Raw genomic sequence first — 25912 nt, forward strand, 5'->3', positions numbered from 1 at the left:
TATATAGTAAGGGGGCTGTGCTAGCTGACTTCTCTCCCTTTATCCTGTCCCTGTTGCCTGACTACCCTCCATGTGCTGGACATTAGGGTTCTAAATCATGTGCGGAGTCCCCATGCATAACGCAAAACTTGCCACTACATATCTTTGCTCCTCAGTGTGTGGAGGGTGGCAGAGCAGGCGATGGGGAAATGAAAGAGAGGGCCGAGCTAGTTAGCAAGAGAAGGATCATGCCTCAATAGGGCTAATGTAAACTCTGTCCTTACCTACATATAAAACGGTAAAGGGACCCCTGACCATTAGGTCCAGTCGCAGACAACTCTGGGGTTGCAACGCTCATCTCGCTTTATTGGCCGAGGGAGCCGGCATACAGCTTCCGGGTTATGTGGCCAGCATGACCAAGCCGCTTCTGGCGAACCAGACCAGCGCACGGAAATGCCGTTTACCTTCCCGCCAGAGCGGTACCTATTTATCTACTTGCACTGGTATGCTTTCAAACTGCTAGGTTGGCAGGAGAAAGGACTGAGCAATGGGAGCTCACCCCGTCGTGGGGATTCGAACCACCGACTTTCTGATTGGCAAGTCCTAGGCTCTGTGGTTTAACCCTACATATAGCTGGTGTGCTAAGGATAGGGCCTGCACATCCTGCCCTTTGCTTATGCTCACTGCATGTAATGCGCATGCGATAAAACATGATAAACAGTTGATTTTCATCCCTGTAATTTTGCTGGGTATCAGGTGCATTGGACTACACTTGCGCAAACAACTTACACACTGTATCTATTAGGTGTAAGTGAGCCAACTCCATTAAGCAAGCAGACAATTCCATGGGACCACCACAAGCTGAATAAGCCAAAGTTGAATAAGTTGAAAAGAGCAGATTCAACCTTTCCATGCATCAGCAGATGCACTGTGAAGTCATTCCTGCTTTCTGCATGGACTGAGTATGCCTGCTTGTTCTCCACAAGGAACTAGTGCACACAGCCTAGCAGCCAAGAGGTTCTCCACCCCTACTGCCCACCTGAGGTGAATAAACAGCTTCTGTACTGAGCTCTGCCCCTGGATCTAACACATAACCACTGGGCCTTGCCTAGTTCCATTATGGGTTCTACCCCCTCAGACCTTGCCCAGGGTCCGCAGTATTGGCAAGATCACTTAACCTAGACTTACCAACCGGGTGCCCTCCAGATATTTTGGACCGCAAGACCCATCAGCCACAAATAGCATGGTAAATGGTTAAGGATGATGTTTTATAGTCCAAAACAGGCTTAGGCAAAGTCGGCCCTCCAGATGTTTTGGGACTACAACTCCCATCATCCCTAGCTAACAGGACCAGTGGTCAGGGATGATGGAAGTTGTAGTCCCAAAACATCTGGAGGGCCGACTTTGCCTATGCCTGGTCCAAAACATGTAGACGTTTCCAGCTTGGGAAAGACTAACTGAACCAATAGTCTGCAGGTGAATACAGCGACTGAGTTCTAATTATGTGCTTTTATCATGTAAACTGCCGAGATGAAGGGTGGCATAGACATTTAATAATAATAAAAAAATAATAATTACTATTTTCATGGCCTTTGTTTACTTTGTGGATGTGTCCCTCCCCCGCCAATTCTCAACACAGCGTTGACATGCGTTGTGACTGTGGATCACCTGAAATGAAATACCTGAAATGTGAGCTGCAAAGTTCAGAATGGCTGAACAAACTAATGTGAATACAGAGATTGGCTTCAGAATTGTATGACGGCAATTAAACAGGCATCCCCAGGCTTCAAAGTTATTATCCAAATCTGGTAGGGTGATCTACCTCCCTTAAATGGAAGCAGTGAGTTTTGGCCCCATTGTGTCTCCTCTTCTGCTGACATTCCTTCACCTTCTTAGCAATAAAGGGCATTAGCATGATGTAATTTCATGTTTTTAGCCCACCTGTTTTTACCCGAAAGCCATAACAGGAAGAAAAGAAAAAAAGCTGGAACTGCTCACCTCACTTGTACAGAGATTTGGTTCTATACAGGTTTTGTGATTGTGGAATTAATGCCTGTCATGGGTAATTAATGATGGATTATGTTGCAAGATTTGCATGGGAAACCTACTGACTACAAAAAAGATTAGAGCTAACACAACTAGGATTACTTGAACTTGGTCAAGGGAAAGTAAGCTAATGCAATAATTTGTGCAGGAAAACCCCACTGCAAAATGGTTTTTCGGTGTCATTCTTTCGCGTAAGATTTTCCTTCCAACTATATCCCAAGACGTTAAAATAATGACGATAAAAATAATATTTATCATTGTAATAACAGCAACAAGAACAATGATTATTAGACCATCCTCCCTTCAAAGCTCCTGGGAACTTCCATGTACAAAAACTACAATAAAATACAATGTTTTAAACATAAACACTGAAACAATAAAATTATCAAAGCTCACAAAATTCCAGCAGCACATGACTCACAACGAACACAGCTGACCAACTACTGCATCAGCCCCCAGTGCCAAAAAGAACAAATATGTATTTATCAGTCATCCAAAGGATGGAAATGGGGGGAGGGGGACACAAATACACTTCTAGTAGAAGAGAATTCTACAGCCATGGTGCCATAACAGAGAAGGCCCTGCTATGAGTCACCATGGAACAAACCATGGCTGTAGATTAAAGTATGATCTGGACTGTTGGAGTGGATTTCAAGGGATGGTTTGGCAAATAATGAGAGAGACACACTTATATTTAACCTTTGCCTATGGAATCTGACAGTGCAATCCAATACATGTCTACTCAGAATTCTCACTGTGTTCAGTGTGGCTTTCTCTCAGATAAGTAAGCACAGGATTGCAGCATTACTTTATAAATATAGTTATCCTCTTAGCATAGCCATTTCCTCTAGACCATCTTTTTACACTGTGAGACCAAAGACAAGACTACTTTGTGAAGTATCATGTGCTCATGAAAACGACAGGTTCAAAGGTTCTACTGGCAGATGCTGAAGGACGCAGAATTCTTAAATTGTTCAACCGCAAATCAGCAATGGTAATCAGTAGATTAGTCCCCAAGGGAAAAAAATAAGGACAGTGCCATGATTAGGAACTGTTGTGCTGATTGAATTAGGCAAAGGTTCCTTCCACACCAGCTGCTTCAGTTGGAATTGCTATCCTTTGTTAATTCACATTTTACAGAAAATCTAGACAACGTTACAGCCAATCTATTGCATTCCAATGTTTTCAGTTTTGTCCCCATCGTTTTTCCAGACCCGATTGGTGGCAATTTCCCTCACATACAATGCCACTGCAGTGGCAGCCTATCCATCCAATTTAGCAAGAATGTGGTACAGCGGTACCATGGTTTACAAACTTAATCCGTTCTGGAAGTCCGTTCTTAAACCGAAACCGTTTGGCACGCTTCCCCTAATGAGGCCTCCTGCCATCACTGTCCTTCCACCATTTGGATTCCGTTCTTAGACAGAGGTAAAGTTTGCAAACTGGAACACTACTTCTGGTTTTGCGGAGTTCATAAACCGAATCATTTGTAAACAGGACTGTTCTTAAACTGAGGTACCACTGTACTCTGGGAAAGAGAAGAGGTCCCAGCAGACTTTAGGAATGCCAAATCTCTTTAAAAAAAGGCGAAAGAACTGATTGTGGAAAATATCCAGGCATCTCTCTATTAGCTGTGGCAGGCAAATTTCTTGCAAGGATCTTGGCAAACCATCTCTTAACTATATCCGAGGTGACCCTTCCTGAATTCCAAAATGGTTTTCGGCCTTCTAGGGGGATAGTGGACATGATTTCCACTGCTCGACAGCTTCAAGAAAAATGCAGAGAGCAAAACCAACCCCTGTATATGGCGTTTATTGACCTGACTAAGGCTTTCGACACTGTAAATCGTAGTGCCCTGTGGACTGTCCTTCTGAAAATTGGCTGCTGAGATAAATTTGTAAACATCAATCGGCTCCTCCATGATAATATGACACCAACAATCGCAGATAACAATGGCTCTCAAAGTGAACCATTCACAGTGGGATCAGGTGTTAAACAGGGTTGTGTTATTGCCCCAAACTCTATTCATTATTTTCATTGCCATGATCCTACACTTTGTCGAAGGGAAACTCCCCACAGGAGTAGAAATCATATATTGAACAGATGGAAAGCTCTTCAATCTGAGCAGGCTGAAAGCAAAGAGTAAGGTTACCGTAACTTCCGTCATAGAGCTTCAGTATGCTGATGACAACGTAGTGTGCGCATGCTTAGAAGATGACCTCCAAACCATCCTAAATATCTTTGCAGAAGCTTATGAAAAGCCTGGCCTATCACTCAACAGCCAAAAAACCAAAATGCTGCACCAACAAGTACAAAATAACCCCTCTGGAGAACCACAAATCCAACTCAATGGTGTAACGTTGGAAAATGTTGATCACTTCTCCTACCTAGGCAGTTATCTTTCCACAAGGGCCAACATTGATGTCGAAATCCAGCATTGACTGAGCGCTGCGAGTGTGGCGTTCTCTCGATTGAAGTGCAGAGTGTTTGAGGACAGGGACATTGGCAGGGAAACCAAAATGCTTGTTTACAAAGCTGTTGTACTACCAACCTTACTATATGCTTGTGAAACATGGACCACTTATAAACACCATCTCCAACTCCTCAAAAGATTCCACCAACGGTGTCTCCAAAAATTTTTACACATCACTTGGGAAGAAAGGCGAAGTAATATCAGTGTACTGGAAGAAGCAAAGATCACCAGTGTTGATGTTCTTCAACATCAACTTCGGTGGACTGGTCATGTTGTGCAGATGCCTGATGATCGTCTTCCAAAGCAACTACTCTATTCTGAACTTAAAAATGGAAAGCGTAATGCTGGTGGTCAACAAAAGAGGTTTAAAGACTGTCTCAAGGCAAATCTAGGGGACGCGGGTGGCGCTGTGGGTAAAAGCCTCAGTGCCTAGGGCTTGCCGATCGAAAGGTCGGTGGTTCGAATCCCCGCGGTGTGGTTCGTTCCTGTTGCTCGGTCCCAGCGCCTGCCAACCTAGCAGTTCGAAAGCACCCCCGGGTGCAAGTAGATAAATAGGGACCGCTTACTAGCGGGAAGGTAAACGGCATTCCGTGTGCAGCTCTGGCTCGCCAGAGCAGCGATGTCACGCTGGCCACATGACCCGGAAGTGTCTCTGGACAGGGCTGGCCCCCGGCCTCTTGAGTGAGATGGGCACACAACCCTAGAGTCTGTCAAGACTGGCCCGTACGGGCAGGGGTACCTTTACAAGGCAAATCTAAAAAAAAAATATTTAGTATAAACACTGACAACTGGAAAACACTGGCCTACGAGCGCTCCAGTTGGAGAACAGCCTTTACGAAATGTGTCATGGGCTGTGAAGACACTCAAACTCAGGACACAAGGGAGAAACGTGCTAAGAGGATGGCACGCTTGGGAAATCCACACTGTGATCAACTCCCACCCAGAAACCAATGTCCCCATTGTGGAAGGACGTGTGGATCCAGAATTGGCCTCCACAGTGACTTATAGACTCATTGTTAAAACCGTGTTTATGAAAGACAATCTCACTCGGCTATGAGTGATGGCCAAAGAAGAAGATGATTTGCCTCATCGTCAGTCAGTTCCCATTTCCTGTGGACAACAGGGGGCACTTTAAATATTGATCTCTTCATCTTCTTTTTTAAGTTGCAAAGTAATGCTTTTCTGCACATGCACACAGGCCAATACTACTACTGCTACTACTACTACTAATAATAATAATAATTTATTATTTGTACCCTGCCCATCTGGCTTGGTTTCCCTAGCCACTCTGGGCGGCTTCCAACAAAGATTAAAAATACATTAAAATGTCACACATTAAAAACTTCCCTAAACAGGGCTGCCTTCAGATGGGAATGAAACTTGCAACTGAAGCACCCCCTCCCCAGCAAGGGACATAATCTGACTGATTCAGGTACAATTCATCAATTGCTGTTGCCATCCTGAACAGGAAGCTAATACAGTGGTGCCTCGCAAGACGAAAAGAATCCGTTCCGTGAGTCTCTTCGTCTAGCAGTTTTTTCGTCTTGCGAAGCAAGCCCATTAGCGGATTAGCGGATTATCGCTATTAGCGGTTTAGCGGCTATTAGCGGCTATTAAAGGTTTAAGGGATTAGCGGATTAGCTGCTAAAAGGCTATTAGCAGCTTAGTGCCTTAGAAAAAGGGGGTGGGGAGTGAAAAAAACCCCCCAGGAATCGCAAGACATTTTCGCAAATTCGTCCTGCGAAGCACCTCCAAAACGGAAAACCCTTTCGTCTAGCAGGTTTTCCGTCTTGCGAGGCATTCGTCTTGCGGGGCACCACTGTACAGAGGCAAAGGCCACAGAGAGAAAGATTCTAATTATACTTACAGAGCACCTTTGATGAAAACTAGGCTCAATTCTGAGCAAACATTATAGAACAATATTGACCACAGTGCAGTGCTATATTAAGTGTTGTGAGGAATCACCATTTAAATTCTGCTTCCTGCTGGTTGTCAAATGCCTCAGGAGCGCTAAAAGGCACTAGTATAGAGTTTCCTCTTCAATCACATGGACTTTCCTTTCACAAGGAGATACCAGAAACCTTCCAAACACTTTAGCAGGTTTCTACATGATGAACAATGTTTTAGGACTTTTTACATTTGCCCACATCTAAAGGCAGACAATAAATCCATCTTGCTAATTATACATCCGGCTTGTTATAACCATCATAAAACAAGCCCAGCTGGTAGAATCATAAAATGATGTCAAATTATATTCCCACAGCCATAGCAGCAGTGTTCAAGGCTGTTCAAACAACTGCCAAGTTGGTCATCTCAATCTAATAAATAGCAAACACAGCCTCTTCCACTCCATATTAAAGTACTTAAGCATGTTCTAACTCAAAGAGGTTTTGAATTCATTTGTCACTATCAGTAAAAAAGAAAAAGAGAAAAGAGAATCTGTAATTAGAAAACAAATAAAACGATGACCACCTGTTTTAGAGGTCTGTTGTGGTTATTAATTATTGCTCCACAATAATTGCAAATGAGAAAGTTATGTGAATTCATGCATCTTTTGCTACTTGACATGACCTCTGACGAAATGTCATATGACATGATAGGTGGGAACGAAAAATGAAATTACGTTTTGGTATGAAGTTAGGGCTCAGTTCTCTACCTGAAGGAGAGGAGAGAAAATGGCCGACGTTTCATGTCTCTGCTCTTTCACAGTACCAGTTTCCCAGAGTTCCTTGGTACAGAGTCATGAAAGTCAAACAGTTTTGAAACTGGACTCTATATTTTTGTACAGGGCTCTGTCACCTTAGCACAACAAATCCACTTTTTAAAATAATCACAGTTTTCGCAGTTTGGAAAACAAGAGGAAAATGCGTTGAAAAGTGTGGGATGAATGAAGAGTTTGCTGAATTAGGCCAGTGGCCCATCGAGTCCAGCATCCTGTTCTCACAGCGGCCAACCAGATGCCTGAGCACAAGAGCACTCTGCCCACCTGTGATTCCCAGCAACTGGTATTGAGAGGGAAATCACCTTTGACAACAGAAGTCAGATATAACAACCAGATATAATCTAACCTCCATGTAAGCTTCCTGCAAGCAAAGCAGGATGAATGCTCAATAAATACCGTATTTTTCGCTCTATAAGACGCACCAGCAGTGGCGTAGCGTGGGTTGTCAGCACCCGGGGCAAGGCAAATAATTTGTGCCCCCCCCACGCTGCACTGTCCCTCCCCCAGATAGTCCCTCACTCTCTCTCCGCTCTGCACCGCACCGCACGCCTGGCACCCTCCCCTCCACAGTGGGCGGCGACCAGGGGCAAGGCAAGTAATTTGCACCCCCCCCGCTGCACTGTCCCTCCCCCAGATAGTCCCTCACTCTCTCTCCGCACCGCACCGCACACCTGGCACCCTCTCCCCTCCACAGTGGGCGGCGACCCGGCGGCTCGGATCGGATTCGCACAGCCAGCACTGCAGTGAGAGAGAGTGAGTGAGCCAGGTAGGGGCAGAGAGCTGCGAGTGCGAGCGCGCAGTGGCATGGCATGGGTTTTCTGAGCTTGCACAGAGTGCTTTTCCTCCCTATGGGCAGAGCCAGCTTGCTCCTAAATACCTGAGCTCTATAGTTAGAGACTCACCATTTCCCCAGTTGGCTTGGCCCCCAATTTCTCTTACTATAGAATTTGGGGCTGGTGGTGGAGGAAATCATTATTCTTCCCCCTTGCTACCCCCCCCCAAAGCATAAGAGAGGGACTCCCAAGAAGGTGAAGCAGGATTTCACTCCAGGGTATCTCGGAAGCCCAGACCCCCGATCTCTCCCATCGCCGCTGGAGGGGTCATGGAGGCACTGAGCCTGGGAGGCGGGCAGCCAGCCAGGGCGCACGCACCTACCCAACCTCGCTGCACCCAGGCGCGCTGCTCTCTCCAACTTTCCTCCCTGCCGGGCCAGTGGCTCCGCCTCCACCTCTTCCTTTGCCTCTTTGAGCAAGCGATTAGCAGGCTCGGATTGGATCCTGCGGCAGGCAGGCGGCGCCTCCACCCTCCTCCTCCCGGCTTTGCTGCTCCTCCACCTCCTCCTCCTCCACCCCCTCCTCCCTGCTGCTGCAGCTGCTGCGCGGCTCTTTTCCCTCCCGCTTCCTCCAGCCAAACGGAGACGACGATCCCTCCCCCCAACCAAGCCTCGATTGCTTGTCCCTTCCCTTTGGACTTGCGCCCCCCCAAATGTTGCGCCCGGTGCAGCTCGCACCCCTGGCACCCCCCACGCTACGCCACTGCGCACCAGACCACAAGACGCACCTAGTTTTTGGAGGAGGAAAACAAGAAAAAAAATATTCTGAATCTCAGAAGCCAGAACAGCAAGAGGGATCCCTCTTGCTGTTGCAGTGAAAGCAGCAATCCCTCTTGCTGTTCTGGCTTCTGGGATAGCTGCGCAGCCTGCATTCGTTATATAAGACGCACACACATTCCCCCTTACTTTTTAGGAGGGAAAAAGTGAGTCTTATAGAGCAAAAAATACGGTAACTCATCCACCCTTAGAGACATGCTGCCTCTGATAGAAGAGGCAGCAAACAGCTTTATGACTAGTTGCAAATGCTAATTTTGAATTTGGAGGGAGGTTTGATTCTGTGGTTTTTAGCTTGAGGAAACATTCAAACCACACCTGCAGTCCGAAATGTCACAGTCCAGTACCACATACATCACACAAAGCCTGCTATTTGTGTTTGTCTCTTTTACACAAGCCTTATCTGAGAAAACCCCCAACCAGGTGCTGGGCAGAGGGGTGTCTATCTAAAATAATTGGTACCTTGATCAAGCAGGAGTTCTTGTATCATGTCTGCTGAATAAATTGTTTTTCTTTTCTTTTTTGAGAGAGAAAAACCTTGACAAGAAAAACAGCTCATTGTCCTATTTTGGAGAAGTCGAACAATACTCTTTTGAAGAACTTGAGTCTCTTGGCCGTGTGATGGGATGTTAATTAAATTTTCACATGTTTGAGGGAAATACCACTGGACTTAGTTATATTAAATATATTCTGAAGAAAAATGAGCAACATCTGCTAGAAAAGCTGGCGTATTAAGCCGCCCTTATAATTTTCAATGTGTTCTGGGTGGACAAGCAGCAACGGGGGCGGTTGGAGGGGGGAGGGAGAAGACAAATTCCACAGTACCTTCCCATATCTGGATGCAAACGTTCCCGTGAGTAAGGAGTGAAAAATAATTATCGTCTCGTCCAAGTCCCACACAAAAACACGCTGAGGTGAAAGACAGAGGGGTTGGGGAAGACAAAAATCGTACCATATTAGTTGCAAGAATATATTCGTTTGGGATCCAGCCTTCCTCAAACCAGTGCTCTCCAGATATCTTAGACTACATATATATCATCAACACATTCTTGTTATCTTCACTCATCCAGTTCCATCACCTTAGCCACCTGAACGATGGTTGCTTCCCAAAACAGCTCCATATTTTCTCTCCTTATGACACCTGCCTATCATACAAATCCTTCATAAGATCTCTTCTTTTACATAAAGGTTGGGGAACTTGATCTGGCCACAGTGTGCCAGATCCTTATCTCCTTCACAACTTATGGCCCAAGTTTGAAAGGAGCGTCAGGACCACCCACCTGTCAATCACCTGAGATTGCCTCAAAATCAGCTGATTATCTTTGGGACTTCAAATCAGCGGGCTTGAAGTCACCAGCCATCCAGCTGGCTTTCTGCAGGGATCAGCTGTGCCATCGAGTTTCCCACAGGAAACCCAGTTGAATCCGCCAGCACAGACGTCTGCCTTGGGCCCTTGCCAAAGATTTACCTGGTGGTGGCAGTAGCAAGCAACCGTTTTGATTTCCCACAATGCCCCTGATGTAGCATCACTCTAGGGCATTGTGGGAAATTAAAATAGGCCGCCGCCAGATAAGATTACACCAATGTTGAGAGGGAGCCTAACAGAAGACACTTGGCCAAGGGTCCCTTCAAACCTGAAGCCAGACCGGGTATTTTATGAACCTCCCTGGGTTACATCATATGAAGAAAAACAGAATCAAGAAACCACAGTAAGGGTGAAAGGTTACATCTGCATAGTTTTTCTACCAGATGTACATGTAACAATAATCCGTTTTGAAATATATTCTACTCATAAGTCAAAATAACAGTAAGGATTTTAAAAACAAGTGATCTGGTAATTATATTATTTAATTTCAGTAGGGAAAAACCTAGTTACAGGTCGGTAAGCTGTAGTGCCATTGAAACTAATGAAACTGACTAGGCCCATTAATTTCAATAGGTCTACTGTCCTGGATTTAGTAAAATACAAACAATATAGAGTTGGGGTGAAAGAAACCCTCTAGACATCTCACCTCAATTTCGGTGTCAGCTGATGGGGAGGGATCATTGTTTCTTTTCGATCGCCCTCGTAGCTTTCCATCCGTCCCTCTGTGCTGCCTGTCTGTATCTGTGTCTTTTACAGGTGTTGTATATTCACCTACAGGTATATATATATAAAATAATTCTACTCAAAGCCAACTTCCTATGTTATGGTTCTTGAGCTTGTTGAAAAACTACACAACAGTGTTCCACTTATCATCAAAGAAACAGAAATGACAATTGTAAGATACTTCAGAAAATCACCATGGTATTTGCTAACATCTTAGCACAGGCATAGGCAAACACAGCCCTCCAGATGTTTTGGGATGACAACTCCCATCATCCCTAGCTAACAGGGCCAGTGGTCAGGGATGATGGGAGCTGTCGTCCCAAAACATCTGGAGGGCCAAGTTTGCCTATGCCTGTTTAGCAAATCTTCAGACCAAATCAGGAAGCCACACACCTTGCTAAAGATGCGTTTGCTGGTTTGGTTGCTTAGTAAGGGGAACAAGGGCTTGTCTGCTAAATTGTGGGAAACCAATTCCCCAGTCTCTTGCCTTATCTCAGCTGATTCTGTTCAGATCTTGATCATTTGAATACAGCAATGCAAAAGGACAGGGCTATTAGGAGCCCTGAGATTTTTTTAGAACACCAAGGGGGTAAAATTACTCTTTTGTAGTAGTACAACTCGCTTTTTTTTTTTTAAAAAAAGAAAATTATTTTACAGAATTAATCCAGCACTACAGATCTGTATCTATCTATCTATCTCACCCGAGGAGGTATTAAATGTTTCAAAAAAGGTTTAGAAGCATCTTTAGAGCAAAAATTATCAAAAACCTTTTAACATTCCATCACACCTGTTTCACATTTTAACCCAGAAAAGAATGCCCCCCAACATCTCAATCAATGAAAACTGGGATATTTTATAAGTTGAATTACATTTTTTAATTAAAGTTACAAAAAATGAAAATGTAACACAATTTTAACAGCTTGCAACACAGTCTGAAGAAAATGTTTGCCCAATTTCGAATAACGTTCCACTTAAAATCAATAGAGCTTTTATTTATTTTTCAAACAAACATGCTTAGAACGGAAGTTTTAATTCAGCCAAGCAGCTTAACAGAGTTCCGAAATTTTTGAAATAATCAAAGAATTGTTACTTGCCTTGGGTCTTTAAGTGGTGTTTATTGTGGACAATGTTAATGTTGACAAGAGACCACATTTTATATAACCTTTTTGAATACCACTGACTTCAATTTTCTTTTCCTTTTATATGCAGCTCTCCAATCCCTCTAGCAATTCAGATGTAGCATTTTAAATAGGAATCTGGTTCATTTTTTTCATGGGAAGGATTTTGAAATCTCAGGCTAAGATCAAATCTAACGAGGGGGAAATACTCCAAAGTAATTTTGCAGTAATCTGCGTTAGCATTTTGTTTTGCTTTAATTTACTATATTTTTTTCTGTTTGACTAACAACAGATGTGCAGGGTTGTTCCTTAAGTGAGCAAACCCCACTTTGGGTTGTACATGCAGTGATTATCCACAAATGACGTGGTGCTTTATAAAAATGATATAGGCTGCCAATGAAAATTTCGCTGGGGAAGTGATATACTGACTGCATTCCAACAGAACATTGGAAGATGATGACATTTAAGCCCATAATTGATAGTTAAAAACTAAGCACTCCAATAGATCACGGATCACTTCAAGAAGTATGGAAGGGCATTTATTTAAAAGAAATAAAATAAACATGGAACTCATTGTTTACTTAGCCTGCTATCTGTAGCTTTATTTAAAAGGTCCCCAATCAGTATGAATGCTTGTTAAACTAAGAACTTATAAGGGGTTGCAAAGAAAAAATGTTTTGTTTCTAGAAAATAATATGAGAGCAGTGGTATTTGCTGCTATTGTTGATGATGATTATGTGCCCTCTTCCTACAGACAGCTATTTAATGACAGAATTTCAGTTTCAGGCACTTGGCTTGCTTTCTTCTCTGTCTGATCTTGACTTGTTGCATCTAACTACAGTTGCACTGGGACCAATGCTTTCTAGATGTGAAATAATTTCCCTTCTATTAGCCTTCTTTCAACATTTCACCAGCCTTTTCTAAATTTAATATCATTATTGTGAGCCCCTAATTAATACAGTATTATATTTCCCTTTGGGGGGGGGGCAATTGTGCTGCCCTAATGATTTGACAAGTGGTGCTGTGGGTTAAACCACAAAGCCTAGGACTTGCCGATCAAAAAGTTGTGGTTCGAATCCCCGCGACGGGGTGAGCTCCCATTGCTCGGTCCCTTCTCCTGCCCACCTAGTAGTTCGAAAGCACATCAAAGTGCAAGTAGATAAATTGATACCGCTCCGGGGGGGAAGGTAAACGGCGTTTTCGTGTGCTGCTCTGGTTTGCCAGAAGCAGCTTTGTCATGCTGGCCACATGACCCGGAAGCTGTACGCCGGCTCCCTCGGCCAATAAAGCGAGATGAGCGCCGCAACCCCAGAGTCGGTCACGACTGGACCTAATGGTCAGGGGTCCCTTTACCTTTACCTTTAATGATTTGATGCCAATATGCACACTCTTATGGCAAAAAACAAAGTTTGCTCTATTGCACTAATACCGAAAGAGCTTCATTGACTTGCACTGTGTTTTCAGACACAGATTAAAGTGATGGTTCTTACTTTTCAAGCCCTGTCCTAAACCATCTGAGTTCAGAGTAGATGAAGGACTGACTTATTCCATATGAAACTGCCTCTCAGTTAAGATCAGCAGCTGAGATTCTTCTCTGGATCCCCTGGCACTTCAAGCCAGGAAAGTGATTACTGGAGAAGGTCTTTTTTTGGGTGACACCCTTGGGATATGAGCCTGACAATAACCACCATGATTGTTGCTTAGGACACAGAACAACCTGTTATTATTATCTGTTCTATTTCCGAGAGCTTTTAAGTTAAGAGCAATGTGTTTTTTTAAAGGCTTTATTTTAAACTGCCTATTTATTTTCAGTTCATTACTTTTAAATTATTATAATTATTTATTATTATTATTATTATTAGTAGTAGTAGTAGTAGTATTTGTTTGAAGCTGCATTTACTTAGGAGCAAGCCCTACTGAATCCAACTGCACTGATAATCTATTATTGTACTGTTTAAGTATATCATAAGAAAGCCTTGTATTTTCTTTAACACACGGGAAATCTAAACATATCTCCCAATACATTTTCATCCACAGAAACATATGTATAGTTTATGCTGCAAGGACTGAGGGAAAAGAAGCATCACAACTGAAGCTTAGCTGGAAGTAGGAGCAGATAGCACAGGCGTGCTGTGGGGCCACTCTCCCAATAGCAGCATCCCTGCTGCTCACCTGGGCAGCCCAAGGATGGAGCAACGAGGTTATGGCTGTGTGGGTGCAATGCTGGGCTCCACCAGTGTGCTCAAGCAGCCTTGACTTCACCCCTGCCCTGCAACCATCACAGAAAGTAGCGACGGCTCTACCGGCAGGAGCAGTCGGCAGGGTGCGGCCGTGTTCCAGAGCTGCCCTCCTGCCGGTAGAGCAGTTCCAGAGCTGCCCTCCTGCCCTCCTACCGTGTTCCAGAGCTGCCCTCCTGCCCTCCTACCGGCAGGAGGGCAGCTCTGGAACACGGCCGCACCCTGCCGACTGCTCCTGCCTAGAGGTTACACTGTTTGGCTTGGGATCCCACCCCCCACCCCGTATTCTTAGATTTGTAGATCTGGCTTTCTATATTAGTACTAAAATAAAGATACTCTGCACTCACCTTGAGCCATTGCCACTCATATTTTACTGGTCCTGAAATATCCTAAAAACAGGATCCTGCACCCAGGCTAAAAGTTAAGCCCTGCACATAGTTGTAAGTTCATTTTAAACAGGGGAGGCATTTTCCAATCATTTAAGTCACCTACCAGAAAGTGATTCGGTGCTCTGACTGTTGTTAATGTTGTGCGAAGACTCTTGGAGCGAGTAGGTCGATGTTGGGATAGCTGATGGACTGATGCTATTTGCAGACATGTAAGAAGAGTTGTAGGAAGAGCTGTAATACTGTGAATATTGGCTTTGGGTAAAGCTGGGATATGAAGAATACTCCTTTGAAAGAAGAGACAGCAACGCTAATCATTCTCCAAATGTTTGAAAAGCAGCACACCTAATTAAGAGCTATGCACTTTGCAGGCTAAATATAACCAGGCTTACAAATATTTCCCCATTATTCTTGCCATTATCGTATTCCCCACTTCTGTGCACAACTATGTTTTGCAGAACTATGTTCACCTTTGAATTTGCTGCATTTGCCAGGAAGCACTGACAGTAACTTGCTTATTTCATAAAATCTAGTGCCAGGAATCAAGCAAGCCACTTCATGGGACTGCATGAATGTAATAGCACTTCTTCATTTTCCCCCTAAATAGCTGCACCACAAAGTCAATGTGAAAATGTGATAAAAGAAAACTATTGCACACTTAAAAAGCATGTAGTCTTGCCCCACTTGTTTTTCCTCTTGCACACTGCATTTATACAGCAGTGAGTCCCATCTACCTGGTGGTTGTTAAAACACTTTTAGGGGATGCACATTAAAAAAATCAACACCTGCTATATACCTGTGAAATGCAAAGCCAGTACATGACAAAATTATACAGTGGCTCAGATCTATGGTCCGACACTATAGCTATAAAAGCTTGGTGCTTAAGCAACTCCTCAACCCAATCCCCTTCCACTGAATTACTTCCTGCTTTCATCAAACCATGGTTTGCTCTTATCCCATCAAGCAATATGCCTTTGAATGCCACTTACTGGAGGGTGATGTTACACTAAGGTTCTGCTTGGGATTTCCCATGGGCATCTGGTTTGCTATAGAGCAGAGAGCTGCCCTAGATGGCTTTCTCCAGCATGGTTCTTCTTATGTTCTTAAATCAAGACTGCTGTTTTCTGCAACCCTGGTTTGGGGAAGTGAGCTCAAGCCATAGCTTGTCATTTCAAATTTCACATATACCAGAAAACTATGGTTTGATGAAACCAGGAACAAATTTACTGAAGTGGGGCATGGGAGCGGAGGGGGAATATGGAGAGCATGGCTTGTTCTCATAGCGCCAAACCAAATGCTATGTGTGAATCAGTTCTATGTATATACCACAAGACAATACTGCAAAATGTGGCTCTTTGCAGCATGTATTCATTCATATTTCACACTCAGAGAAATGTGCACATCCTCTTTTAATGTGTACCTGCTAACAGTGTACTGGGCAAAGAAGCCCGGAATAAATCACGGTACCTTTCCATGAAATTCATTAGGTTGTGCCACAGCTCACATCCAACAACCTCAGCTATATTCTCTAACTGACAGGTCCAGCAGTCCTACAGACTAGCAACAAGCAGCTGAAGGCTCGAAAGTTTAGCTCAGCAGCAATTGCACGTGACTCTGTTGTGATGCCACACGTTCCCAATCTCACAGTGAAACCATGGTTTAGCTTGCTAAGCTAAGCTCTATTCCCAAGCAGCATGCAAGAAGGAAACAGCATAAAAACCAGTTTCTCACTTGCATGCAGAGGTTACAAGGCAGACAAACTTAAACTTAACCATGGTCGTCAAAGCAATCCATGATTTCGTGTTCTGGTTTGCTGCAACCTTCTAACACAGGGGCAGCCAACATCATGCATTTCAGATGTTGGACTGCAACTTCCATCAGCCCTGGCCAGCATGATCAATGATCAGGTGTGATGGAAACTGTAGTCCAACATGGGGAGGCACCATGCCTACTGGAACCATCTAAAAGTATGTGCCTTTATCACTGGTGTGGGGCCTGTCGTCCTAACAGCCCCGAAACAGGAAGTTCTTTCAAAGCTTATGGGAAACTGAATTTCGGATGTAATTCTTTAAGATACTTTTATTCCCCTATAGCCTCAGTGATTTCAGTTTAACTTTGAATGCTTATATTTCAGCCTTTGCACAAACAAAAGAAGCATAGTGACTTCATACTTGGTCTACACCAATCTTTATGAGCAAGCATTCTCATATAGTGTTTCTGCATGTAATGTTATCCACATCATATATTTATACACATGCTTTATATTTAAAGGTGCTAACTTATGCAAAGCATGAAGTTCATCAAAAGGTGTACGTCCAAATTAGGAAGAGCGCAAACAGGCTCCGATGGCTTCATATTCGCAAGCGTCTCTGAGTGATGCTTTAGAATGTTGATTCACATCTGTTACCGAAAGCCAAGAAATAAGCCGGCACTCTCTGCAAGATGATGGAAACTGCTAATTTTCAAAAAAAGATGTTCATGTGATATTGTGGTGTCCCCATTGTGACATGTTTTCAGCGTCACACCCAAAGTGCTGAGATTGGGCCGGGACTGGTTGGAGGAAGAAGGGGGGGGAGGAGGGGGAGGAAGGAGTGTTTGGTTGATTTTGAAAGCATTTGGTTTCCAAGTCCCTTGTCAAGCCGTTGAGATCTGTGAGCGTCCATAGAGACGTACGCTTTTTGTGCCTTAAGAATGAGACGTTATGTATGATAATCAGAGACAAGTATCAAGGAAGTTTCTCATGTCCATGCAGCTGAAATATGAACCACCTCCTTTTCAGGACATTTTTAAAAAAATGGTTAAAGTTGTACCTGGTGCACTGTGCTGAACCCTGCAGAACCCGTCAGGCCGTTGGGCCCCTGGTAAATCCCTGAGGTGCCTAAGAGAATAGAAGGAGAAACAAGATAGGTAATAGAATTCCATTAAACCCAATACAAATGGCCAAATTATCCTCAGAGGGCGGGTCCTCGCCCTGCCTTTACTTGATCTTCTGTATAACCTGTCAATTGGTAAGGAAGATTTTAGGAGCTTAAGGATTTCGGAACATAAGATGACACTGCTGGATCAGGCCAAAGTCCCACCTAATCCAGTTCCCACGGTGGTCAACATATGAAGCTGCTTTGTACCAGGTCAGAAGTATTTGCCCATCCTAGGTCAGGATTCCTGCAAGACTACGCTAAGATTCTGAAACCTCACCTTTTTAGGTACTTGCCTTATGAAAACATCCTGTTACTCTGCATTTCTTAAGCTCCAATTAAAATAACAAAAATAATTCCTTCTTATAGCACTACTGCATCTTTCTGATGAACGTCTTATTTTAGGAAGGGGTATGTTAAAAACATCAACTAAACTACCATTTTGCAGGCAGAGTGTCAGGCACAGGAGAAATGGCCTTTTCTGTGGTAGCCTCCTAACTGGTTGAAATCCAGAAGTGCACCACATTCCAATATATTTAGAAAGCTGGTTTCAAATCATGTTATTCTTTTACAGCTGAACTGATGAACTAAGGTTATACCCATGCCACACATATGACGTATCCCTGGCAAAATGGCCCTGCATTGAACAGAAATTAGCTTACCTCCTCTGTAGTTGTCCTCTACCACCACCACCCCAAAAAATCCCAAGCAACTTTCTATTTAAGAAGAACTTGATGAACCAACTCCTTGACACAGTTTCTCATTGTAGGAACTGCCAGCCTCTTTAGCCGTAAAGCAAAGACTCGGTACATGGGACCAGTGGAGTGCTGTTTTAGCCAAAGCACAGGAACAAATGCCTCTCAGTGTCTCCATGCTGTGTCCTTTCTCTGAATATCCGCTTGTTTGTTTTTATTTTAAGACCCTAGATTAGGCAGGGGAATGGACAGCTGAACAAACTGCAGCTCGCCAAGTGCAGTCAGTCACAAAAGCACATGCAGAGAGAAATAAATCTCATGCCAAAAAAAGAAAGAAAGAAAACTACCCCATTCTAGGAGGAGAATCTGCTTCCAGAACTAATTTGCCATCACATTTGGCCTTTAAAAAACATTTTGCACAAGGGGAGGGGGGGGGAGGAATTAAAAGCACAGGAAAGGTCAAGAGCTAATGATCTCTCAGTGATGTGGAGCTTGCCTTAAGGGTGCCAGCCTGGGACACCGCTTCATTTGGGTATTCTCCACCCAGCCCTGCCCTGGGCTCAGCTTGGGAGCATTCATGCCAAGGGGATAAATCATCGAAGCAGCTATGTGTCAACAGCTTTGCATTTCCAAGCCAAAAAAACACACAAAAAACCCCCTCTCTAGACTCAGCACTTCAAATTCACGCATGTTCAGAGACCAGGGCTGGATGAATCGAAGGCAAAGCAACAGAAGTGAGTTGTTTGTTTGCCCCCACCAGAGAAACTCTAGGCAAAAGCCGTTGCTGAAGTGGAAGAGGAAGGAAGTTTTCAGACTGTAAGAGGTGTAAAATTCTGTAACACTCACCTTGCAACCACTGGAGGAGCAAATAGATCATTTAACACAGAACTAGATATATTTATGAAGGGCTGATGACTTGCGGGGGGGGGGGGAGCCTCAATTATGGCATGTTAGTATCAGCATGTATCCTCTTCCTAGACTATGATATTCTGAAGTATTTCTCCATGTCTGCTCAGTATCAGGGACTGCTTTGACTAGAAATAAGAGAATTTTTAATTGAGAGCTTTGCTGACATTCAGTGGCTTAAAAAGGTAAAGGGACCCCTGACCGTTAGGTCTAGTCATGGCCGACTCTGGGGTTGCGGCGCTCATCTCGCTTTATTGGCCGAGGGAGCCAGTGTATAGCTTCCGGGTCATGTGGCCAGCATGACTAAGCTGCTTCTGGCGAACCAGAGCAGCGCATGGAAACACCGTTTACCTTCCCGCCAGAGCGGTACCTATTTATCTACTTGGACTTTGACGGGCTTTCGAACTGCTACGTTGGCAGGAGAAGGGACCGAGCAACAGGAGCTCACCCGGTCGCGGGGATTTGAACTGCCAACCTTCTGATCAGCAAGCCCTAGGCTCTGTGGTTTAACCCACAGCGCCACCCGCATCCCATTCAATGGCTTACTGATGCACTTAAGAGATACCTAATGCTCTCGTTTTATATATTTATTTGTGTTTGACACTTTATAAGAAAAAACAAAGTCATTTACAGCAACATATTTATAATAATAAAAACCATGAAAAATAAAACAAAATCAGAGACTTTCAACTAACTGATAGAATCATATAATCATAGAGTTGGAAGAGACCACAAGGGCCATCGAGTCCAACCCCCTGCCAAGCAGGAAACATCATCAGAGCACTCCTGACATATGGTTGCCAAGCCTCTGCTTAAAGACCTCCAAAGAAGGAGACTCCACCACACTTGTTGGCAGCAAATTCCACTGTCGAACAGCTCTTACTGTCAGGAAGTTCTTCCTAATGTTTAGGTGGAATCTTCTTTCTTGTAGTTTGGATCCATTGCTCCGTGTCCGCTTCTCTGGAGCAGCAGAAAACAACCTTTCTCCCTCCTCTATGTGACATCCTTTTATATATTTGAACATGGCTATCATATCACCCCTTAACCTCCTCTTCTCCAGGCTAAACATGCCCAGCTCCCTTAGCCGTTCCTCATAAGGCATCGTTTCCAGGCCTTTGACCATTTTGGTTGCCCTCCTCTGGACACGTTCCAGTTTGTCAGTGTCCTTCTTGAACTGCGGTGCCCAGAACTGGATAAGGAAAGATGTTTTCTTAATTGCCTGTGTTTGGCAGCATAGAAAATTGTCCAGCAGGCTCTAAAAGGTTAGAATGTAAGGTGTGCTGAATCTCTATCAGCAGAGCATTCCACTTATTTGACACAACAAAGGTGAAAAACTTTACGCGCAGTTGGCTGTTAGGGGGGACACATAAATTTCCTTCCCTAGCTTGATCACTTAGGGCCCATTAAGAGTCCATCGCAAAGTAAACATGCCAATAAGTACCAGAAAGGCAGGTGGGAAGCAGCAGTGACTGGTGCTGGTGAAAAGTTCTTTCTAAAACCACTCAGGTGTTATTGCTGCCTTGCTTGTCCACCAGGGCAGGTGGGGTGCTGCCTCACCAACTTCAGACTGCCCTGAGCCACCCCCACCTGTCAATTTCCTCTTCTTTAGTCTAAGTGTTGCCCCATTACAGATCCCAGAGCAGATTACGATAACCAGAACAAAGAATAACACTCATCAAACAGAATAAACAAGAACAGGTAAAATAACATAATTAAAACTGCAGAATGACACATACACCCTGGCAGACTAAATTAACACCTCACAAACATCTCACAAATAAATGTGTTCTAAGTTGATGCCAAACTGGAAAATGAATGGGCTGTGGAACTCCTTGCTACAAGGAAGACACTGTGTTAAAGAAGCTAGCAATTTCTGAAGATGAATTAGATATCAGTAGAAAACGATGCCAAACTGCTGCCATCTGCCACCATTTTGTGACTGGTTCTGTCCACGCAACACCATTTCATGACAGGTGGGACTGGTAATTTTCAAGGCATCTCAGGTGGGCCCTATGGAACCCCTATTCTACACTGGTTGGCAGTGGCTCTCCAGTCTTTCCCAGCCCTGCCTGGAAGTGCCAAGGTTTGAACCACAGACCTTTTCCATGCAGGAAATGGGCTTTTCCACTGAGCTATGACTGCCCTCCACCTGCCTTTCAGCTATTGTGATTGTGGGCCTGTGTCATCCAGCTATCGTTCGATCGCATGCGCTCCTTTAAAATCAGAAGCACAAGTCAAGATCTTTTCCTTTTGGATCCTCTCCACATGGAGCATAGTTCACATCTGTGTTCAATCAAATCAGCTGCTAAAATGCCACAATGCTCTCATTCACAGGTAACACAGAGAACATTTAGCTGGTAATAAAACAACCTAGGTATTAGAGGGGAACAGCCCTTCAGATATACAGTACTGGAAAGTACTTGGTAGGAAAACTCTAAATTGACCCCGTGCCACAGGCTTTCCTAATGATGGATTGTGAAATGAGAACATCTGAGCACATAAGGGCAACACTCAAACTGAAACCATTAGGAAACCCATGAGTGAAATAGCCCGCGTCCTTTCATGACAAGCTGATTCCATTTGCCATTCCTTTAATGTTTCTTTAATAAATGTGTGCCACACTTTAACACAATTGCATCTGTGCCTGAGCCAGGCAATGCGGCATGTCTCAACCTTGGTGGGCCACATGCCTGGAGGGCCTTTAACTTTTGTAAGCTTGTGATGCAAAGTATTTTTTATTTTTTTTAAGAAAGGGTTCGCACTGCACATAATCAACAAGACATATTGGTGATATCTATATAATATATCTGCAATGTTCGCCAAGCATTTCCGTGCTGGCAAATTGCAACAGCTTTATATAGATATTTAGCATTATAAAAAGATGTGGCAGGCCAGAATAGGACCAGCTAATGCACTAATCTCTACAGTCTATTGCACAACTAATTTAATCAAGACACTTACTGTCATCATAAATACAAGCAATTTCACAATTATTGAAGATAGTTATTCATGGTTTGTAAAACCCCAGGTTGAATGTACTAAAGTTCTACTTGAATCAACAGGAAAATAATTTTAAAAACCAAAGGCCAGGGGTCACTATTTTATCTTACGTATTAAATCCAGCCTCTTTATAGAGAGATGATGGGAATTGTAGTCCAATTACATTAGGGGCAGCCAAGGATTCACTTCCCAGTCCTTTTTTAGCGTATATTGATAGATAAAAGGACTAGATGTTTGTTTTAAGACCACCACAGATTATAAAATCCCATTCCTCACTGTCCACTTTAGCAAATAAAACACCTTGATCCCTCTGTTCCACCCCAACATCGCAGCTGAGATGCATAAATTCTGAGGACAAGATTTCCATTTCTACCCAGTGAAATCCCATTGGAAGGGAATTTCCAGGGCAACAAAAGCCACGATGAATAAAAACCACTGGCAGCATTGCTCATTTTCACAAGTGGCAGTCATTGCCTGTGCCCCGTGTGGAGGCAATAAAATCACTTCATGAAAAAGCAGCTATGCCAAATGTAGGTAGAAAGTCGGGTCTTGGAAAGTAAGTGTACACTGAGGCAAGTTTAAGATTTTTTAATATGTTTCAGTATTTAGGGTATGTTATAACCTAAGTACTTATATACGGGTGCCAGTAAAGTTTGGGCAACTACCAGTAATTTAACCTCCTTCTTTTTTTCAAACTGGCAACCCTGGTGGCTACGTAGGCAAAGTGTTAAATTCACAATCCACAGAAGGTTGTTCCAAAGTCAATGCTTTTCTTTCCAGTACCAGTGTATATTGGAACAAGCAAGGACTGCAAAAATGTGTAGCTTTTCAGGACCAAATCTGAAACAATATCAGATCATTCTTCACAGCGACCACTATTTTAGAACACTTGGTGACAGCTTTTTAAGATATTTGCACAATGTGTGGGTTTTTAGCTCTGCTGGGCTTGTATGGAGAGACCCTGAGGTACTGGCTGGAGTACTAGAATTAGGACTGGGGATACCCAAGTTCAAACATCCCCTCAGCAATGAAGCTTCCTGGGTGACCTTTAGCCAGTCCCTTTCTAAGCCTAGCTTACCTCACAGGCTTGATGTGTGGGTTAAAATATGAGGCTTAGGTGTGGTGGTACTGCACACACTGCTCTCAATTCCTTGGAGGAAAGGCATGATACAAATGGCGCCTGTTAAGTGGAAGGACAAAATGGCACCCCTTTTCCTATTCAGCACGCAAAATAATAGACGTTGACTAGGACTTCAACAGCTTCCTTCGCTGTTCTGATGTATCCTTAGAGGACACAGAACAGGCCGTGTGGCTCTCAAAGCTCTGCCCCGCCACATCTGTACCTTACATTTAAAGCACTGTTATACCATATTAAAAGTCATGACTTTCCCCCAAAGCATCCTGGGAACTGTAGTTTGCTAGGAATGCTGAGCGTTGTTAGGAGACCCCTATTTCCCTCGCAGAGCTACACTTTCCAAAGTGTTTGAGCGGTCAGTCTCTCTTCCCAGGGGACTTACCTGGGACCCATGCTGCCTCCCACCTGAGGCAACCACGTTGCTCTACCTAATCGCAGGCCATGAACCTCATATCCCCAGTGAAATGAAAACCGACCTGACAACTTTCACTAAGCACTGAACAGCAGCGACCAGCCACTTCTGTTACTCTCTGTCACCATGACCAATTTGCCTTGGTACCTATTTCCTGTGGGAAATCTCAAGCCACTGAAGTAACCTCTGTTATGGCTTTAAAACATTTATTTTTGTATTAATTATTTTCTACATTTATACCCCACCTTTCTTCTAGCAAGGTGGCATATAATTGGTTCCCAGAAGGTCTCTCATTCGGGCACCCACTTTATTTTAGAGTGTGCAAATTTATATTCCATTGCCTACACAGGGACCCAAAGGTAAAAGGGTAGGGAAGAAAACTAACTAGATACATGTTATTACATTTTACATATTGTTACATGCATGTCTCAGCTTTCTCACATGATGGAACTCTGTGGCCTACATCTGGCTACAGTATTTTACTTCAGCCTAGATGCTGTTTCAAGGTCATGCCTTGGGATTTCTGCTCAGTTACTCCCCTACAGAAGTCAGGCCTTACCTGTTTATTTATATTCATCTTAGGGCTGGCATGCACATGCATTTACATAACTTTTATATGAAATAGTTTCGGTTTATTTTGCCTACAGACCATAAACATAAAATACAGTACAGAGTTATTTAAACAAATGCAGCTGAGAAAAAAACAAAATATACATGCACATAAATTGTGCCTTTTAAAATAAAGCCAAGAATAATCAGAAACAGTAGGTACACACACACACACACACACACACACACACACACAATTTTTTTGGCTCAGAATTCATCTTCCCTTTAATAATTGTGGTCTAGTCTTGATGTTTACAGCAAGGAATTTGACTATATTTTCTGTAATCTCAGGGTTGGGGCCTACCATTCACTACTGAAACAAGTAAGTCAACTGAGTTCCCATGTACATAACTTGATTTTTCATCACTCACAGCTCAGCATGTGAATGAACTACAAAGAAAAGCATTGGTGTTTGAGTTGTAACAGGTGATAGGAACATTCTGTCTGATGGCTTGTTTATGCACCCAACTAATCTTTTGATGGTTCAGAGGTTATGAATGTACTGCAAGGGAGAGATTGCCTTAAGTCTTCCTGATTACAATGCTAGAACTTCTATCCCACATTCTAGTGTTCTGTTTACACTGCATTACCTGTTGCATTCTGGAACTGGGTTTTTTTTTTCAAAAAATCAACATACCATCACGTTGTGCTAAATTACAAATGACGAGAAAGAACTGTATGACAGAATTTCAGCTCCAAATTTCATCCTATGAAATCACCATGCTAAAAAGGCCTGTAAACAGATTTGTTCTGGAGGCAAATGAACATGGAAATGAAAGCCAAGCTTCCAACAGTTTTCCAGAAGTGGCATTTCAATCATGTGACAGATCATATAAAATGTGGAAATCGTTGTATAAGCAGAATAAAGTCCTGAATGAAGCCCGAGTCGGACCTAGAACAACACTGTCTACTTCAACTGGCTGAGGATCTCAAGCAAATAAGTTTCCCAGTCTGCCACCTGAGATCCTTGCAAGAAGTGAAGCCATGGATTGAACTTCATGGACTTTTCTCCAAGCCACATATGTGTTCTGCTTTAGAATCATGAACCAACCACAAACCTATATAGCCTTTTCCTTTCATGCCAGGAGTCAACACCATTTTTCTCATCTGCCGTTGGTAATTGTTCTAACATAGTAGATCATTTCTATCTTTTTTTTTAAATAAAAAATGACATTTTATTATATTTTCATGCTACAAATACAACAACGTTCCAATTTTGCTGAGCAAAGCACACACCTTCCTTCTGTGTTACTGTGAAGGTACATCAAATCTGACATTCCTGCTGCGTGGTTTAAAGATATTCTATGTTAAATCACATCCTGAAAATGTCAGAACTGATGTACCTTCACAGAAACATCAGTTACTATCCTACCCCCAACAACACTGACAAGTTCCTGTACTTGTCATATCTCGCCATTTATTCAGAAGAACATTTGAAAGGTTCTTCGCTATACTTAAAATGCCTGGTAGGCAAATGTAAATATATTCTATGAGATGATGCTACGAGATCGAGAGGTTAAGAGCTCAACAAAATAACCTACCACCAACAATACTCTGGTGGCTTGTTAAGGTTCAGAATCATGC

The 25912-nt window shown here is 43.4% G+C and overlaps 1 protein-coding gene across 5 annotated transcripts in view; it reads right to left on the reverse strand.

Annotated features, from left to right (window-relative positions):
- EYA2 (EYA transcriptional coactivator and phosphatase 2) overlaps window positions 1–25912 on the reverse strand; it is a 130202-nt gene that overhangs the window by 31646 nt on the left and 72644 nt on the right. For all 5 annotated transcript variants that reach the window (XM_083446943.1, XM_083446942.1, XM_083446940.1 and 2 more), the window contains exons 6-9: window positions 17467–17534; window positions 14763–14943; window positions 10839–10963; window positions 9652–9735 (exon numbers count right to left, since the gene is read on the reverse strand). In XM_083446943.1, coding sequence (XP_083303069.1) covers window positions 9652–9735; window positions 10839–10963; window positions 14763–14943; window positions 17467–17534 — 458 coding nt within the window. The remainder of the gene's footprint in view (window positions 1–9651; window positions 9736–10838; window positions 10964–14762; window positions 14944–17466; window positions 17535–25912) is intronic.

Source organism: Podarcis tiliguerta (assembly GCF_965153285.1).
Source record: "Podarcis tiliguerta genome assembly, chromosome: 6".
NCBI lineage: Eukaryota > Metazoa > Chordata > Lepidosauria > Squamata > Lacertidae > Podarcis > Podarcis tiliguerta.